General features: G+C 30.2%; 2 protein-coding genes across 2 annotated transcripts; both read left to right on the forward strand.

The window, feature by feature from the left end:
• Positions 1 to 3,739: 3,739 nt before the first annotated feature.
• On the forward strand, positions 3,740 to 5,326 carry LOC131607524 (berberine bridge enzyme-like 17). Its single transcript, XM_058879523.1, has one exon. The coding sequence runs from the start codon at positions 3,740 to 3,742 to the stop codon at positions 5,324 to 5,326; it is 1,587 nt and encodes a 528-aa protein (XP_058735506.1).
• A 10,114-nt stretch (positions 5,327 to 15,440) lies between these two features.
• Positions 15,441 to 16,502, forward strand: LOC131607525 (uncharacterized). The gene has a single exon (XM_058879524.1). The coding sequence runs from the start codon at positions 15,565 to 15,567 to the stop codon at positions 16,225 to 16,227; it is 663 nt and encodes a 220-aa protein (XP_058735507.1). The 5' UTR covers positions 15,441 to 15,564; the 3' UTR covers positions 16,228 to 16,502.
• The last annotated feature ends 3,604 nt before the right edge of the window (positions 16,503 to 20,106 follow it).

The raw sequence follows: 20,106 nt of genomic DNA on the forward strand, positions 1-20,106 counted from the left end.
ATGAGTTGCATCGTGAAAACAAAACTTTGGAGGACAACATCCTTAATATTAAAAAGCGCCAACAGGGGGTTACCACTACATAAGAGAAGGAATGGCTTGGTCCATATCCCCTTTAATATGAGATATGGTAAGCACCTCTCTTTAAAGGTTTCAAGATTCCCTCCTTGTTGAAGTTTAAGGGACGCATTGATCCTTTCGAGCATGTCACCTCTATCAATATATAGATGAACATTATCAGAGCGCCCGATTATATGAAATGCAAGATTTTGTCTAGCACTTTCATGGATGAAACCCTACGAAGTTACATGGGCCTACCCCGATCCTCCATCGCCAGCTCCCAGGATCGAGTGAAGAAACTTGTACACTAGTTCGCTACAAGTGGATATAGAAAGATGTCCACCACTAGTCTTTTTAAAATATGACAAGGTCCCTTAGAGTCAATCACGTAATATATCTCCCATTTAAAAGAGGCCCGATAAAAATCTTCCAACAAAACTAGGAAATGATTGTAGGGGAATTTTAGAATCCCATCAAAGCAAGGCACTTCAAACAGTCCTCCAATGAAAGGTTGGCGTGTTCGTTAGTGGAGGTAGTCACAAGGGTGGAAATCTATATAAAGGGTGAGCAAATTAATGTCGAGAATAAGGTATGTGACGTGAAATAACGTGTCACTAACTCCGAAGGCTCGCAACACCCATGAAATAATAACTACACCTCGCCTGTCACTGAAAATATGGCGTTTAAGTTAGGTGGAAAAATCATGGAGAGCTTCACGTCCCTAAATGCTCACTGTGAGCTGATATGGAAGGATGTTTTCCACTTGTGTGACATTTATTTGACTTAATATCCAAAACCATAGGTCATGGGGCATGAGCCTGGGCGATGGTGAAAGTTCCACAAGGTTAAAAGACACCATATAGAATATTGATATCATCTTAAGAAGGAGATAGAGCATCAGATCCTAGAGGGACACCTCAAGAAATACGTCAAAGGAGACTCCTTCCAAGGGCCAGGAAAGGCCATCTCGTGCAGGCGTAACCATATTTGAAACCACATACCCGTAAAGGGAAAGGAGTTATCCAAGGAAGAGAGTGACCAGACTGTACGCCACACTGTTGATACTATTATAAGAGGATTTGATGGGGGCAGATAAACCAATTTCGTCCAACGAAGATATGTTCACCAGATATTACCTATAGAAGACATGTTAATTGATTTAAAGGTAGGAGAGACTAAAATCCAATGGTTGAGATAGATTTTTCAAAAAATATGCCTCAAGCATCCATCCCCACAGCGACGACCCTATGGTCATCATCACTGCGGGATGCGATGACTGGGAAATAAATAGAGTCTTGGTAGATCAAGGAAGCTCCACATTTATCCTATACATGGATGCATTCAAGAGGTTTTGCCTGACCTAGAAGATCAAGAGGCCTTCAAATGGAACTAGTTGGATTTTTTGGGGAGCAAGTACAAGTAAAGGGCTATGTTTATCATGTACCACTGCTTTGTTGATTAATAGTTGATAGTTGATGAAATGGGTTTGGCGGCACGGTGAATAATGCAATGTTTGGTTACGTTTATCATGTAGGGATAATTGACATTTACCCCCTGCCATATAGGCGAGGTTCGGATTACCCCCTGTTAATTTATTTTTTTTGGATTACCCCCTTGAAATATGAAAAGTTCTATGATTTACCCCCCTAGGACCCCCTGTAAATTTATTTTTTTGATTTACTCCCCTGGGTTTTCACTGTTTTTTACACGCTTAGGGGGTACCCTAAAAATACAGGGGGTAATCCAAAAAAAAAATTAATAGGGGATAATCCGAACCTCGCCTATATGGCAGGGGGTAAATGTCAATTATCCCTACATTAAATGTAAAATATTTTACAAAATTATTATATCACAGTTATTTTTAAATATTGCTTTATATTTGATTAAAATTTAAACATCTTTAAAAATTTAACGGTTATAATTTACCCACAATGTAAAACTAATTTCACTGTATTTCAACTAAATTCATATTGTTACCACTATTAAATTAACTGCCGATATTCCCTATCATTGTGAAGAGTGTCCGTGTATTTTAAACGACCAAAATATATTTAGATTTTTTTTCAATTCTTTCAAAACATCATGAGAAATTGAGAATAAATTTATGTCGTAAAATATTTATCATTGTACCATGTACTTTTTCAAAACAACTTTTTGACATTACATTAATACAGTAAAAAAATAATAACTACAAAACTGAAAATTACTCGTCTAATCTTATTTATAAAAAAATAATAATGGTTTTTAAATTCAATGAATAGTTAGGTTCTGTTTGATAAAAATAGCAATTTGATGATAAGTTAGTTGATAGTTTATAGTTTATGACTGATGGCTCGTGATTGATAACTTATAGCCGATGACTGGTGACTTATAGCTGATAAACTGATTGTATTGTTTGGTAAAATTAACGATTCAATTATTTAATAAATTAAAGACTTATATACACTTTTGGTCCTTGTAAGTTAGCAAGTTTTTTATTTTCGTCCTTGTAAGTTTTTTTTTGTCCGAGTCCCTATATTTCACTTTCATTCATTTTAGTCCATAAAATCAAAATTCTCAGGAAATTTTACAGGAAAATCCGCAAGAAACCTGTAGATTTCCCTACAGATTTTGACTTTAAGGACTAAACCTCAAGCATAAAGTAAGATATAGGGACTCAAACCAAAAAAAATAACTCACACGAACGAAAATTAAAAACTCGCTAACTTACCGGGATCAAAAATGCATTTAAGCCTAATTTAAAATATCTGAAAAACAATGTAATATATAATTATTTTATTTTAAATTATAAAAAATTGTAGTAAAGTTTTATTTAAAATAATAAGGACAAAAAAGGAAGAAAAAAATGATAATCTATAAGATAAAACGCTATTTAAAATAATATCTGAAAATTAAGGAATAAGCTAGTAAAAAAAATTATAAATTCATAATAAAAAATGGTTATCAACCAGGTCTTTTATTATCATATGAGTTTATAAACTATAAAACATAAACTATAAGCTCAAAAATTAACTTGCCAAACATATAACTTTTGTATATAATAATATCATTGTGAAAAGTGTCCGTGTATTTAAAACGACCAAATATATTTAGATTTATTTTTCAATTCTTTCAAAACATCATGAGAAAATGATAATAGATATATGTCGTAAAATATTTACCATGTACTTTTTCAAAACAACTTTTTGACATTACATTAATACAGTAAGTTAAAAGAGCAGTGAAAAAAAATTAAGTACAAAAACTGAAAATTACTCCTCTAATCTTATTTATAAAAAATATAATTGTTTTTAAATTCGATGAATAGTTAATATATTTGATTTCATCAGATCAGATATAATAATTATTTAATAAATTAAAAAATAAACATTTTTATAAATATGGGATTACATAGGAAAAAAAAGAAAAAGTTTAAATTTGCCTATTTTATAGTTTCCAAAAATAAAATACAGGAATGGTTTTGGAAACTAATTTTACCAAGTTTGCAGTCAAACAGGTTTTAGAAAAAAGTTTTAAAATGGGAAAGTGTTTTTGAGTTTTCAAACAAATATAATATTTTCTTCTTTTTAAAAAATGATTTTTTTTTCATTGAAAATGTGGATGATCCATGAATATATATATAGAGTACAATGTTACATGAAAAGAGGCACATCAAATAAGCACACGACATTTTTACTATACCATGGTAACAATGGGGACAATGAATTTCCTCTATACAATTTTAACCATTGTCATGTCTATTTCAGCAACAACATCACAATCACCCATTCAAAATTTTATCAATTGTTTTTCTCCTAATTCCACTGTCTCTGAAGTCATTTACACACCAAACAAACCCTCATTCTCTACCATCCTCAACAAGAAAATACTTAACAAGATATTTAAAACACCAACAACACCAAAACCCTGGGCAATTGTAACCCCAAAAGATGGTTCTCATGTTCAAGCAACAGTTAAATGTGCAAAAAGTAACAACATTCAAATCAGAATCCGAAGCGGAGGCCATGACAGTGAAGGTTACTCATATGTATCAGATGTGCCTTTTGTTGTACTTGACACATTGCATCTCAATTCTGTTGATGTCAATGTACAAGAGAAAACAGCATGGGTTGAATCTGGTGCAACAAATGGTAAAATTTATTATAACATTGCAAAGGAAAGCAATTCTCTTGCTTTCCCAGCTGGGGTTTGTTTTACTTTAGGTTCTGGTGGTCATTATTCTGGTGGTGGGTATGGAAATTTGATGCGGAAATATGGCCTTTCTGTTGATAATATCATTGATGCGAAAATTGTTGATGCCAATGGTAACATCCTTGATAGAAAATCAATGGGAGAAGATCTTTTTTGGGCTATAAGAGGTGGTGGTGGAGCTAGTTTTGGTGTTATTCTTTCATGGAAAATCAAATTGGTTCAAGTTCCTCCAAAAGTTACTGTTTTCAATGTCTCAAGGACTGTGGATGAAGGTGCAACTGATATTGTTTACAAATGGCAATTAGTTGCACCGAAATTCCATAAAGATCTTTTCATTAGAGTCGTTCATAATGTTGTTCAAAGTGGTGAAACCGGTAAGAAAAGTATGCAAATTAATTTCGTTGGTCAATATTTGGGGACAATTGAGAGGCTCTTACCGTTGGTGAGTGATAGTTTCCCAGAATTAGGTTTGAAGAAAAGTGATTGCATATTAATGCCTTGGATTAATAGTACTGTTTTTTGGTATGACAGTCCAATTGGTACTCCAATTGAATCAATGTTGGAAGAAGCAAAAGAATCTCAAGCAATTTATTTCAAACGTAAATCTGATTATGTGAAGAAACCTATTCCAAAAGAAGCTATAGAATCTCTATGGAAGCTGATGATTGAAGGCGGGACTATGTTTATACAATGGAATCCTTATGGTGGAAGAATGGAGGAGATATTGCCATCAGAAACACCGTTTCCTCATAGAGCAGGCAATTTGTTCATGATTGGGTATTTTAATAATTGGATTGACGAAACTCATGGGAATACTAAAAGTCATTTGAACTTTTCAAAATCTATTGAAGAATTCATGACTCCGTATGTCTCAAATTCTCCTAGGGAAGCATTCCTCAACTATAGGGATGCTGATGTTGGTGTTAATCAACATAGTAATGCAACAAAATTTGACATTGCTAGAACTTATGGAAGCAAGTATTTCAAAGATAATTTTGATAGGCTAGTGAATGTAAAAACTAAGGTTGATCCAGAGAATTTTTTCAGATTTGAACAAAGTATACCTACTAAGTCATAGGTAATGTGAAAGTCACATCTAGTGTGAAATCTCAAAGAAATAAATTATATTAATATTAATATTATTGTATTGGATGCTATATGTTTTTCTTTCTTAGGTTCAGCTCACTTGTTTTCTTTTTCTTCAAATTAGCTAAATTATATACCGAAATGAACGTTTATTCATAATATATTAAATATGAAACATCAATTAATGAAAAACCAGTGAAAGACCATTCGACTAATTCCAACTAATTCTTCATTATTATTTATCACATATCATTGTTGTCTTGTCACTCTTCTAGTCCTAATTCCAAACCTAATGATTGTTTTTCTTTGATATATAACTAACTAAAACATTCTCATAGTTCTCCATTTCAATAAAATTTAGGACATACTTCAAATTTCTTATCACTAAAAAAAAGGGTAAATTGTGGCAAGTTTATTAGGACGGTTACAAAAACTGCCACAAATTACCGTGAATTACGACATTTTCTCCAAACGACGTAATATAATTTGTTTTGCGGCATTTTCAACTGCCATTATTTACACAGAGTATTTCCGCAATGTTTTTTTATTTAGGTGAACAATCAAATACTTTTGAATTTAGTTGGATATAAATACAATTATATTTAACGTCATGTCTTATTTTAAAATAAATAAAAAAATTTAAATTTATTTATTTTAAAAATTCTAGTACCCAATCAAAACTCATGAGTATCAAAGAAATTATCTTTTATTTTTCTCTTTTCATCATTTTTTTCTTTTTGTTTTTTACCTGATAATTTTACTTCTTTCATTATAAACTTTCTTGAAATTATCTTTTATTTTTCTCTTTTCATCATTTTTTTCTTTTTGTTTTTTACCTGATAATTTTACTTCTTTCATTATAAACTTTTTTTTCAAGAGTGTAAATTATAATATGATTTTTCTCTTATAGATAAAAAACGTGTTTCTCACACTGTAAAAAAAAATTATTTAACAAACTAAATAGTAAAAATATATTTGGCGAAAAACACAAAAGGCCTTTCATTCTTCACACCTCTCTAATCTCTCTTTATCTTTCTCAAACAAAACCCTATCGCTGTTACACAAATTGAAACAAGTCGACCCCTTCCACTTCCTCCTATAACTCCCAAGCCATTGTTTCCATCGACTTCCATCACCGTCATCCATGCCCGTCACAGTCTCGGGTGTATTCAATTTCCCCTCAAAATATATTCATTATTATGCTAGATATTGCTCCCTGTTAGATTATTCAAAGTTTATAATATAATTATTTAGCATTATATAGGTTGCATATCCTTTTGATTTGTCTAGGAACAAAGGCTTCTTTGACTTTGGATATAGGTGAGATGGTTTTAGATTATAATTTTTTGGAGTGGACAAGCTTGAATACTGTGAGGAGGAGGTCTTTTATAACTAGTAATGTTGTAACATATCTTGCACGATACATAATTTTTGTTTCGGGGACAACTTCTCTACCCATCACAAAAAGTTGGGTAGTTTACATTTCACCAATTACATTGCACATTTAATTTTGTCCTATTTAATTAATTATTAAATAATATATATTTTTGTTGTTTCCAAAGCATTTTACACTAAGGGTAACTTTACCCAACTTTTTGTGTTGGATAGATAAGAATTCACCTTTTGTTTATTTCAATTAAGGAATACATGTGCTTTTATGCTATTTTTTTTTCTTCTAAAAATTATACTTGTGTGTAGCGAGGAAAATCTGATATCAAAGCCATTGACTGACTTTATTCGTTATTTAAGTGAAAGTCGTCACCGCGCTTTATTGTTTTCAAAGGAAATGGGAAAAGAGCGAAATAAATCCAAAGTTTGATTTTAAAACAAAAAGAGATCTTAGGTACGGGCGTTGATTATACAAAGGGAAGGTTTTAAACACCCCTCATATCTATGGTACTCTACATGAACCTTTTTGAAAATTTATGTTTATTAAAAAATATTGTGTGTGAAAGAAAAGGTTTGTTTGATTTTTTAAAAATAAGTTCGGCAAGACATTACATCTTGTGCCTACATACCTCCTCGGTGCAATGGAGAAGTCAGAGCTAATATAGTTCCACTTAAGAGAGAAGATTTTAAAAAGGAATAAACACTTTATCATCGTAAGAGAGAATACTCAGCTATTAATCTTGAACATGAGAACAGATGGATTCTTTGCATCACAAATGAAAGAAGAGCTCCAACTTGGATAAAATCAACAAGTATGCCACTAGCTCTCTCAAGTGGAAAAGATTCAGTCATATCAATCAATATCAATATCGTGGGGTATCGCAACTCACCACAATAATTAATCATGTCTAAACTTTAAAAGAAATATGCCAACAAGGGCAAAAGATATTTTTTAAAGAAAGATGTTTAAAAGAGTTTTAGAAACATAAGAATGTTTTGGAAAAAGGGAGAAGATTTTGAAAATCTAAGAAGGGGAGGAGATGAAGGGACTATCGTAAAGCATAAAATAAAAGCTAAGGAAAAGAATGATCTGACCAAATAAGAAACCAACACTTGACATTAAGAGTCAAGGTAGATTTCCCATCCTTGGACTACCAACACTAAACCAACACATTACCACTTGGGGATCCAGATGAACTTATTATCTTTAGAACCACTTGCACCAAATCTTTGGAACACATCATAAAATCTCTTGACGAAAATCGGTCAGAGTAACGGCTGAGTACAGGTAAATTCCTTATCACAATGCCTTGGAATTAACCATCAATGACTTTCGAGGAAATACCTGCATACACAAACAGACAACAACCCAATGCCAGACAGAATAATAACAGAATAACAAAGTACATAGGTGCTAAGTCCAAAAGGTCCAGATCTCCAAAATGCTCGGGATAGTAACCAATAGTCCATAGAGCCTTAAGTGTTTTTTATCGTTTTAAGTTGTTTATTAAATTTTTAGCACAAAAATAAAATATGGTCCAAATGGGAAAACGGAAAATGACGGAAATATAAAAAAAACGTCCGAATGGACAAAGAGAAAATAGCGGAAACATAAACAATATGTCCAAATGGACAAAGAGAAAATAGTGGAAACATAAACGTGATGAATGATAAAATAAAGCATAAAGCGAGAAATATAAAGAGCAATATAATAAAGTGCAGAAATTAAAGTCAATTGTTAATTGTTAGCAAGATGACCATCTTGAAACTTGTCAAGTATATCATCGATTTGTTAGTAATGAAGATCGATGGTGAGTGAATGATGATCTCAGGTTTAAATTTAATGGAAGTTCATCAAAAGCTTGATAAAATCATAGCGACTAGAAGATAAACTTCCATAAGTCTTAAACCAACCGCATACAATCTCTGCCATATTGGATCTTTTTATTCGGGACACGAAATGTTGCGCTATGTTAAGCAGATCACCAAGTGACTTATGTAAAAGTCACCCTACAACGAGGCCGGTCAACAATTTTTTGTGCTAATGCATGCGAGAGATACGATATATAGATCGTTCTCCGAAAGCAATATCGCACGAAAAGAAAATAAGTAGTGGTTTCATCTTCATCTAGAATCCAAAAGAATTTCAATGATGTTGAAGATTTTCATCGACCAAAATAAAAAGAAGAAGAAGAAAGATGGAGTTACATTAAGATAAAATCACTCAAACTATCATTAATATCATTCATCTAATATTATGGATTTGGTTCTTTCAAACCTATCAACATTCTAGATCCAATGATATTAATGAAGTAGAGGAAGAAGAGATACCAAAAACAAGTTTAAAAAAGAAAAAACAGCATTCTGTCAGCTGCAAATCGATTTGCACAGAGTGTAAATCGATTTGCATAACTCAGATTTTCAAATTCTCTGCAGAAAATAACTATGCAAATCGATTTGCATAAGATGTAAATCGATTTGCACTGTACAGTTTTTCAAAAAAAACAACAAATAAAGAGAGTAAAACTTGTTTAAACATAAAACCAAACACCTTGTGATCTTGGATACAAATGTGCACGAAAATACCATCAAATCACCATCAAATAACATCAATGTAGCACCAAAGGTGCATCAAACACAAACAACAATGGATCACATCTTGGAAGATGGAATGGATCTAGAGATTTACCCATTATTTCACAAACTTTGAATCTTCTTCAAGAACACACCACCAAATGCTTTGATCTACCAACAATTGATGAAGAAAGAGTGTTTGGATGAAGGTTTAGCTCAAAGTTAGTGAGGTTCAATGCGGAGCTCACTAACTATTTTATGAAAGAGCTTTGAGTGATTTGGTAAGGATGGGAAGAGAAAATGCAAGAGTTTCTTTGGCTCTCCAAGCTTGTGAAATGAAGAGGTAGAGGTCTCTATTTATAGGATTTAGGCTTGGGATTAGTGGTGGTTTGAAGTTAGGCTTGTAAATGAAATTAAGTTTGGTAAATGAATTTGGAGCCAAAATTATGATCCAATGGTGCACATGTCATCAAGTGAGGGTACTTGATATGACTTGATCAAGATGAGGTAGATAGCTGATTGTGCAATCTAGAACATTCACTCCTCACGTGAAAATGGTGACACACTCCTCAAAAGATGAAAATTGCCTTCATTCTTCAAAATTCGCACTGGTGCAATCGATTTACACATTATACAAATCAATTTGCACTGCTGAAAAAGGCAAAATATGGTGCAAAAACAGTTATGCAAATTGATTGTTGTCTTATGCAAATCGGTTTGCACTGATGGCAGAAGCAAATCTGGTGCAGAAACAGTTGTGTAAATCGATTTACACTTTATGCAAATCGATTTGCACAATGAAAATGTTGTAATATGCCCTTTTTGATGGATACTTTGATTTGGTACCTACAAAACACAATCATACAAAAGCACACGGCAATATTTTTGGTATTTTGGTTAGTATAACATGTACAAACTAAAATAAACATTGGTGCTTGATGATCCCCCTTACAGATGAGGTGAGCACAGAACCAAAAGCAGAGGTTTAAGATGGAGCTCTTGATTGATGATTGAGATGCAAATAATGTATTATCTTAGGGTCAAAAATTAGGGTATGGCATTGTGTTATGCAAAAATTACTAATTTACTCTAAATATATAGTTTAGAACAATGTAGAAAAACAAAGGAGGCAGGTAAGGATATGCACCAAATTTCCACCTCCAAATAAAAGAAGATTTTGGGGTAGTATTTTTTTATGTCTTGATGTATGTTTCACTTTATTACTGCACTTCATATAAGTACGTTTAAAATATGATAAAGTTATAACCTTTATTTCATAGTTGTTTCTTCATCTTTGAAGTTTGAACTCCTTTTGTAGATAATCCATTTGGATACAATGTTTTTATTTGAATTTGCTAATCTATTAGAAATGAGTTGGTCAATTGATTGGAGCCTTATGCCAATCGATTGGCCCATGAATTATTTCTATTTTTTATTTTTCCAACTACTATAAAAGGAGGCACACCTTCACTTCATAACACACCACTTAAAATTTTAATATTTCTTTGAAATTTATCTCTTTAATTTCTTCCTCTCTTTAGAAAATATTTCTTTCCACTTTGTAATGTCTAAGTGCTTGTAAGTAAATATTTGCTTGTGAAGAATACATTTTTGCAAGTGGTCGGGGTGGTCGTTTAAATTCTTAAGAGTGTGACACTCTTGAGAGATCAAGTTTGATTTGAGAGATTAACTTATCATAAAATCTTTGTGGTTGGTTTCTTAAGCTATGTCGAGAAAAAAAGATTTGTTTTGGTTATTGAGATAAGCCATAAATCTCTAAATAGTTTGTTAGCTTAACCTGGAGAAAAAGATGTCATTAGTTGAGAATAAGCTTGTAAAAATTTCAAGATCATATTGTATTAAGATTTGTGGGCATAACCTTCAATAGCTCAAAGTTTATAATTAAACTCTCAAGAAAACCGCTTTTAAAACAGCACTAGTCCGATGTTTTATGGAGGTTAATAAAAATTATGAAGTATTGTTTTATGCATTATTCCTTTGAAATCTAGATCTACATTTTTAGCCCAAGCAATAGAATATCGTTGGTGTTTTTCATTCTGTATTCAGTGCCTCCTAAACTGACAAACTCTTCCACTAAGGACTTGTGGGATGTAATTTAAGTTAATCATAAACATATTGAAGATGCAATCATCCACACTTAACATCAAATGGATGAGATGTTTCATGATCCAAGTCATAATTTGGAGCAATAGTTGAAGAACATCCACACTAAGAAGGATAATCAACATCATATTTGAATTCTATACATGAATCTATCATGATCATTCTGATAAATTTAATGACTCAAATTAGATTGCAACAAACCATCATTATTCACATAGCACCAACTTAACTATCAACCCTCGATTTCCCCCAGAGTTATGGACCTGTTATTACATCTATTATCTCCCATTTTACCCTTATATTTACACATGCTAGCCTTATCCCTTCATACATTGCTACATTTTCCAATAATTATATTCAACCTCATTTTACTATTACTATGAGAAACACAATAACATCACCACTACCACCACCCCTGTTTTCTCCTCAATCCTTTAAGAGACCCATCTACATCAATCTCCCAACATCCTTTTCAAACACACCACTTTTTCAATATTCCTATTTTCCATCAATACCCCTCACCATAGATTCCTCAACATACCCAAATCTTTATCTAAAACACTAGAATTGGAACTTGTTGTGTTTGATGGTTCGAATCTTTTAAAATGGTTGTTTCAAACTGTACTATTTTTTATTTTTTTATTAATTTCCACCTAAAAATCGCATATCATTAGATGTATTTTACATGAAGGGTGAGGCTTTATACTGATTTAAATGGATGCGCTAGAATCATATGTTGTTAGATTGATCTTTTATTTACAAAATCTTAAGAGTTATGATTTGGCCCTTCAACATATGCTAACTATCATAAAAAATTATTTAAGTTTAAATAAGAGGGTTCTGTTGTTGATTACCATGTTAAATTTGAGAAGTTGGGAGCTCAAGTTGCAAGATCACCTTAAAAAGTTATTATTAATTGTTTTATTTTAATTTTTACCAAAATAGATTTGCGCTCAAGTTATCATTAGATTATGGTTGCTTTAGAAGATACTCATAAAATTTCTATTAGAACTTTTGATGATCACTATGAACTTTAGTGGCTCCTTTTGCGCTTACAAACGCACCTTCAACTTTTCAATCTGCCATGAGTGAATTGTTATGTCTCTACTTACGACAATTTGCACTAGTTTTTTTTATGATATCCTAATTTACAGTTCAAATTTGAGTGATGACATAGTTCATTTACATATTATTTTAACCTTGTTAGAGTGGCGTGTTTTTGTTACTAGGTTGTCTATGTGTGTTTTTGCAGTGGATAAGGTTAAATATTTAGGTCATGGCTTAGAGAAAAAGAAAGAAACCAATATGGCTTAAAGATTGCTATCAATTTCAAAAGGGAGTGTAATAGAAATTATCTACTTTGTTATTTTGTTTAGTGTTGTTTTCAAAAGTGGTTAAGACCCATTTTGTTATTTCTATGAAATTATGAGTGACATGAATTTTGGTAAACTAACTTGACAGCAACATGTTGAACAAGATGTTTAAACTTGCAGGTTCAACATGCGATGTCCTAACCAGAAAAATAGGACATCTGGTCTGTTAAAGTTTACAGTTTGGATTCAGTTGGTTTGATTTAATTACTGAATATTTTGGGAATATTAAGTAATCCTTCGTGCCGTCTAAGAATAAGGAATCACAGATCTTGTTGGTACTCAAAAGCATTCAGTTTTCTAAATATTGAGACATTTTAGGAATGTTGATACATTTTAGGAATTTTTTTACTGAAGACCTATTTTTATGGAGAAGTTTTTGTAGATCTTTAGCAGTTTCCCTGCTGCGTTTTTGAAGCCCAAATCAGTCCATATGTGTGCTTTAAATAGATTATCACTAATCTAGTTTTATTGTGGAACTTACATATGTTTTTGTTAGGGTTTGTGTGTGTTATTTGTGAGTCTCTCTAATATCATCTTGATAAAAGAGTATGATTGTTTCTATTGTGTTGTAAGTTGTGTCATTCATTCATAAGCTTTTAAGCATTGAATGATTGTGTGTCTTTGAAATGTGTCTTCTAAAATTATCCTAAAGTGTTTAGAGTTGTTCAGTCAATGTTGTGATTGGAAGGAATTTGAGAAGGGTCTCATACCTAGGTGAGTCTTAGGTAGAAGTTAAGCACGGGTAATAATTAAATGAGTAGATTGTAAACTGGTGATAGTTTGTTGTGGGTCTATAAATTGATACTATTTAGTTGACTTCGTCCCTGGCTTGGTAGCCCCTAGAATATGTGTTGTTGTATACCGAACTAGGTTAATAATTATGTGTGTTCTTTTACTTTCAGTATTCTTACCTGTGTTTATATTGTGATTCATAATTTGCTCAAATGTCAGTGTCTCGACATCTCTTAGGACATCTGATATTTGCATACCAGAATTTCACATTTATTTATTGAAAATCTTAACTACTTAAGTGTAATGTTATTGCATTATTGGATGTTAATGAAAAAATTATAAGTATTGTTTAATCTATTTTTCCTTTGCAAACTAGACCTACATTTTTAATTTCGCAATAATCTATCACATCCATGCAACACATGCTACGGAGAAAAGTGACACAAATATTTACACAAACACATATATTTTTTTCAAATATTTTTAAAGTAAAAATATCATTTATAATAATAATAATAAATAATAATTTTTATTATTATTTTGTATCGCAAATATAATATTATGTCATTAATCAACTTCATCATTTCATTAAACCTCAAATATGTATGTTATTGATAACTTATTTTACTTATAACTCATTATCATTTTCACTGCTTCATTAACCAATAAAATACATAAATTAATCATTTTCAGACATTAAATTATTAATTACATATCCAACATTTTACACTTCATTAACCAACTTTATATTACTACTTAAAATTGTTCTTTATGCCTGTGAGCTCATTAAATAAATTACGTAATCAAATTTCGACACATCATTAACCAAAATTTATTTATCACGTCTTTTTTTTTTTTAAATCAAAGCACTCAATGACCAATTGATAAATTATATTTAACTATCGTTTTACACTCAAGTAATCAATTTTAGTTTACCACTTAAAAGTACTTTTAAATATCATAACTATATTAACTAAATTATGAATTATATTAAACAAATTTTTATACATAATTAATATAAAAAATTATAAAAGAAAAAAGTGAAAAAGAGATGTAAAAAAGCTAAAATTATAAATATCATTATTTACGCTATTTATGAAAACTTTCATATTGTGTTGGTGTCAAGATAGCATTTTTGATTGAAATATTATAAAAAAACCATCCTCATTAATTAGCAAAAGAAAAAACTAACTTAAAAAGTATAAGAAACTAAAAATGAGCAAGTAGAGAAGTGCAATCCGATGGTACTTAGTGACCGACTATACCATAAAAGAAGTCCCAGGCTGTATCTCATGTGGAATAGGTGAAATTTCACATTCACAAAACCACCAAAAGTCCTCAACAGTATAACCATTTTGGACCCTGAAAATCAACCTCTACTATAGATTTAGATTGCTGATCCATTAAAGGTAAGAAAAAAAGTAATAAACAAGTTCCATCAATAAAATCAAACCAACTTGTGTTCAGCGCAAATTTGTGTTCAGTCCAAAAGCAAACCAACTTTTTTGATATGTTGGAAAATGTCCGCAATCGCGAAAACATCTGCGACAAAACGGTATTAACTATTAACAGTTGTCAATACTAATACCCGTTAATCAGCGTTTTCATGTTAAAAGAACAAATTTTGGTAAATTCCTAACGATCGCAATCAATATTACGACATATATACTGACCGAAATCGCAAAACTCCGACTTTTTTTTTAAACCTTGTGTTGGATTGGATTTATAGTTTATTTTAGTTCATAACCTTTAATATCCCATGCCTTCTTCTCACGCCATAAAGCTCATAAACCCCACAATAACACTCTTTAAAGCCTTCCCATGCATAGTGGCCATGTTCTGTCCCATCACTTTTTTTCTCACTTTTTCTCATCACCCAAACACTCCTTTATATTCTATCATCACATTGCTTTTCTTAGATTTTTTCTAGAGTTGAATATAATTTCTTTTCTTCCTTATGATAAACTCTTAAACCCTTCTTGTGTTAAAATTAAAACCATTTATTTCTGTATAATCTTGATTATATAATATATAAATTATGATTTCTTGGGATCCTTTGTTTTCGTGCATTGTCACATTTTGCATCTTGATTCTCTTCTACTTGCCGCATCTTTTCTCGAAGATAGTTCTCTCGCCGGTGATTATTCTCACTGCGGTTCTTCTTTTCACAATCCTCCGTATCGGTGCAATTCAAAAGATTCAGCATGAACAAAAGGAAAATCAACAGAAACATGATGAATCTGTTAAAGAAGAAAACAGAGCAAGAAAATGCAGAGAAGAAAAAGAGAAACAGAGATTAGAAACTGAGGTGAATTCTGAAATGGGTTTGGAAAAAAGTCTGTGTTTTGTGGAATGGAACGTGAGAGCGCCATTGGAGGTGATATATGAAGAGTACGACGAAGGTGAAGAAAAATGGGATGATTCAAATGAGAGAGAAGAGAATTGGAATAAGGGTGTTTCGAATTATGCTTCGTTGAATCGTTACTTCCCGGAGTCAGATTCGGATAGCTCGTCGGAGAGTGGGTCTCCGACGATAGAGGAATGGGATGAAGAAGACGGAGAAGGGTTGATTGAGATAGCTTTAGATGGTAGGAAAGGGATGAAGATGGATTTGGAGTTTCAGTGTGAGGAAGAGAATCTGATTGAGATTGATATTTTTCCGACGAGGTACGGGGAATTTTCCGGCGATTCTTACCGGTGAGATTAGGTGCGACTAATGCGTGTTATTAGTTGAAATTTTTTTGAATTTGGTGGTGAAATATTGTGTTTTTGGGTGCAATGTAATAAAAGGTTAAAAATGGAATTTTGATATTTTGACTTCTCCTATTTGACAATGAAGTTTGAAATTAGAAAATTAGGCAACTCGTAAAAGGATAATGAAGGGTTTTTGTAATTCATGAAGGGTTTGATTGTGGGGTTTTTGAACTAGATTGTGGGGGTAACGATGTTAACTCTAAAATAAGTTTAAACTTGCCTTCTTGGCGCCGTCTAAGGTGAGCAACGTCCATAGGTCTCTCACCGTGAGAGACCATTTTTTCCTTTTTTTTTTTTTTTCAAATCAATCTCAGCCATTGAATAACCATTGGATACCAAGTGTATAATTATTATCATAGATATCAATCACACACTAAAATACACCCAATATTATATATTAATGGTCACATTGAAAATTTCAATGCTGCAAATACTTACCAATTGTAACAGTATATTAAAAGAACAGTTTTTATTTAATTGAATTTTAAACATTACTAAAAAAATTAAAAGAAAAAATTAAATAAAAATTAATTAAGATAGTTTTTAATACAGGGTTTTTTTTAAATATTAAAATTTTAAATTGTTACTTAATCAAAATAAGTATAATTATTTTTAATATTAATTTTTTTTATAATATATTTTAAAATAATTATGTGATAACTATGAACTAATTTATAAATAATAAGTATAATATTTATTTACTTAATTGCTTTAGTTATGTCATTTGAAATAGTCTAAAAAGCAATGAATTTTCAATAATTCAATTTAAAATTGTCTTACAAAAAATTTATTTATTTATTTTTTATATTATTGAATCTTTATATCATCTCAATAAATATTCATTACTAGCCAATCAAAATATTTTAAATATAATAAATATTTTTTAATAAATACTACATATTCAATATTTTATAATAATTAAAAGATAACAGAACACAATAAAATATATAAAGGTTTTGTTCATATTAATATTCCATATCAAAGAACTTGTACATTTGTTAAAATATAAATTCACATCCAAGAATGAAGGATGATTCTTACAAATTACAAACTTGTCATAAAAAAATGAAATTAATTTCAATGAGTTGCATATCATAATGACCATCTAAACAAAAATGTGTTGATACTAATTCTTCTATTCTTCAATTCCATCAAAAAGATGCACTCCTCCAGTTGATCTTGATATAATTCCCAGACATTCTCAATGTAACAGACAAACACATAGCTAACACTTTAAAAAGAAATTTCTCTACAATACAGATAAATGTTAATACAAATTAATAGAATTAAAATATTAAAAATTTACAACAAAACCTTAACCACGTTGAGAAAGTAAGAAAATTTTACCAGATCTAAACATCAATAGTCATAAAAAATATTAGCAAACTTCAGATCTAAAAGAAATTAGGGTAAAAAAGGGTTTTTTTTTTTCAAATGGAATTATGAACAGAACAAAAGAAAAAAAGAATTAACTACTCGTCTGTGAAGAGAAGAAGATCAACAGAAGTTTATTTCCGGCGCCGGTAACAATATTGAAATTGTGAAGATCCAGATGAAACTTCAATCATTAAGATCACAAATTTAAAGTGGAGCTTTCACCGATGGATGTCTGGCACAAATTCAATCCGTAGAAAAACTATGTATGTTGAGAGGAAGAGATTAGTGGTGATGGTGTGGCCATAAAAAACTGAATCATGGCCAAAAATATGGAAGGGGCGGCTAGGGTTAGTGTTTGGGGAAGATGAATTTAAACGTTGTTGTAGAGAGAGAAATAAAGAAACTTTCTATTTAGTAGTGGAATCTGTTTAAGTGATATATGAAATACTAGTAATATAATAATACTACTAATAATAATAATAATAACAATAATGATAATAATAATAATAATAATGACAACAGAATAAATATATAAAAGAAATATATAAAAGTAAATATAAATAAAAGATAACAACAAATATCTATGACATCAAATAAATTGTATAAGAATATTTTATTACCATAGAGAAGAGAGAGAATGTGAAGATATCAAATTAGAGAGAAAGTGAATGTTAGTGGTACAGAATATTCTGAAAATGAGAGGGAAAGTTTCAGAAAATGAGAGGGAATGAAAAATAAATGTGGGAAACTTTCAGCATATAAGAGGGAAAGGAAAATAATTTCTAAAATTTTAATTTTTTCTAAATTAATTAATAAATGTATACAAAATATATTTTCATATGTTATATATATATATATATATATATATATATATATATATATATATATATATATATATATATATATATAAAAGTATAAATATATATATATATATATATATATATATATATATATATATATATATATATATATATTTATACTTTTATATATATATATATATATATATATATATATATATATATATATATATATATATATATATATATATATATATATATATATATATATATATATATAACATATGAAAATGGTTAGAATAATGCTAAATGATAATGATATTGGTTTTTAATTAAGATAAATGATAAAAATAAATTAAATGGTTAGAATAAATATGTATTCAAAATCAATCATTAAAGTTAGTAATTGATATATATATATATATATATATATATAAGTATAAATATATATATATATATATATATATATATATATATATATATATATATATATATATATATATTTATACTTATATATATATATATATATATATATATATATATATATATATATATAACATATGAAAATGGTTAGAATAATGCTAAATGATAATGATATTGGTTTTTAATTAAGATAAATGATAAAAATAAATTAAATGGTTAGAATAAATATGTATTCAAAATCAATCATTAAAGTTAGTAATTGATATATATATATATATATATATATATATATATATATATATATATATATATATATATATATATATATATATATATATATATATGTATATATATATATATATGTATATATATATATGTATATATATATATATATGTATATATATATATATGTATATATATATATATATGTATATATATATATATATATATATATATATATATATATATATATATATATATTTATACATAGTCGGACATCATCAGTTCCTTTGTAACACGCTTCGCACATAGTTTACAGTTATCACTTGACTTCTTGACATGGTTAACACATAGTCGGACATCATCAAGTCAACTGTAACATGCTTCGCACATAATTGACCATCATCAGTTGAATCCATGACATGGTTCACACATAGTTTATCATCATCAGTTGAATCACTTACATGGTTCACACATAGTTTATCATCATCACTTGAATCTCTGACATGGTTCACACATAGTTTACCATCATCTGTTGAATTCGTGACATGGTTCACACATAGTTGACAATCATCAGTTGAATCCTTGACATGGTTCACACATAGTTTACCATCATAACTGGAATCCCTGACATGGTTGACAAATGATTTACCATCATCAGTTGAGTCCCTGACATGGCTCACACATAGTTGACCATCATCAGTTGAATCTCTGACATGGTTCACACATGGTTTACAATCATCAGTTGAATCCATGACATGGTACACGCATAGTTTACTATCATCAGTTGAATCCCTTACATGGTTCACACATTGTTTACCATCATCACTTGAATCCCTAACATGGTTAACGCATAGTATATCATCATCAGTTGAATCCATGACATGGTTCATCTATAGTTTACCATCATCAGTTGAATCCTTGACATGGATCACACAAAGTTTACCAACATCAGTTGAATCACTGACATGGTTCACAAAGTTTACCATCATAAGTTGAATCCTTGACAT

The sequence above is a fragment of the Vicia villosa genome, linkage group LG5 (genome assembly GCF_029867415.1).
Source record: "Vicia villosa cultivar HV-30 ecotype Madison, WI linkage group LG5, Vvil1.0, whole genome shotgun sequence".
In the NCBI taxonomy this organism is placed as follows: domain Eukaryota; kingdom Viridiplantae; phylum Streptophyta; class Magnoliopsida; order Fabales; family Fabaceae; genus Vicia; species Vicia villosa.

What these genes read in the sequence shown, in the direction of transcription:
- LOC131607525 (XM_058879524.1), top strand. Translation starts at nt 15,565, where the DNA reads ATGATTTCTTGGGATCCTTTGTTTTCGTGCATTGTCACATTTTGCATC.
- LOC131607524 (XM_058879523.1), top strand. Translation starts at nt 3,740, where the DNA reads ATGGTAACAATGGGGACAATGAATTTCCTCTATACAATTTTAACCATT.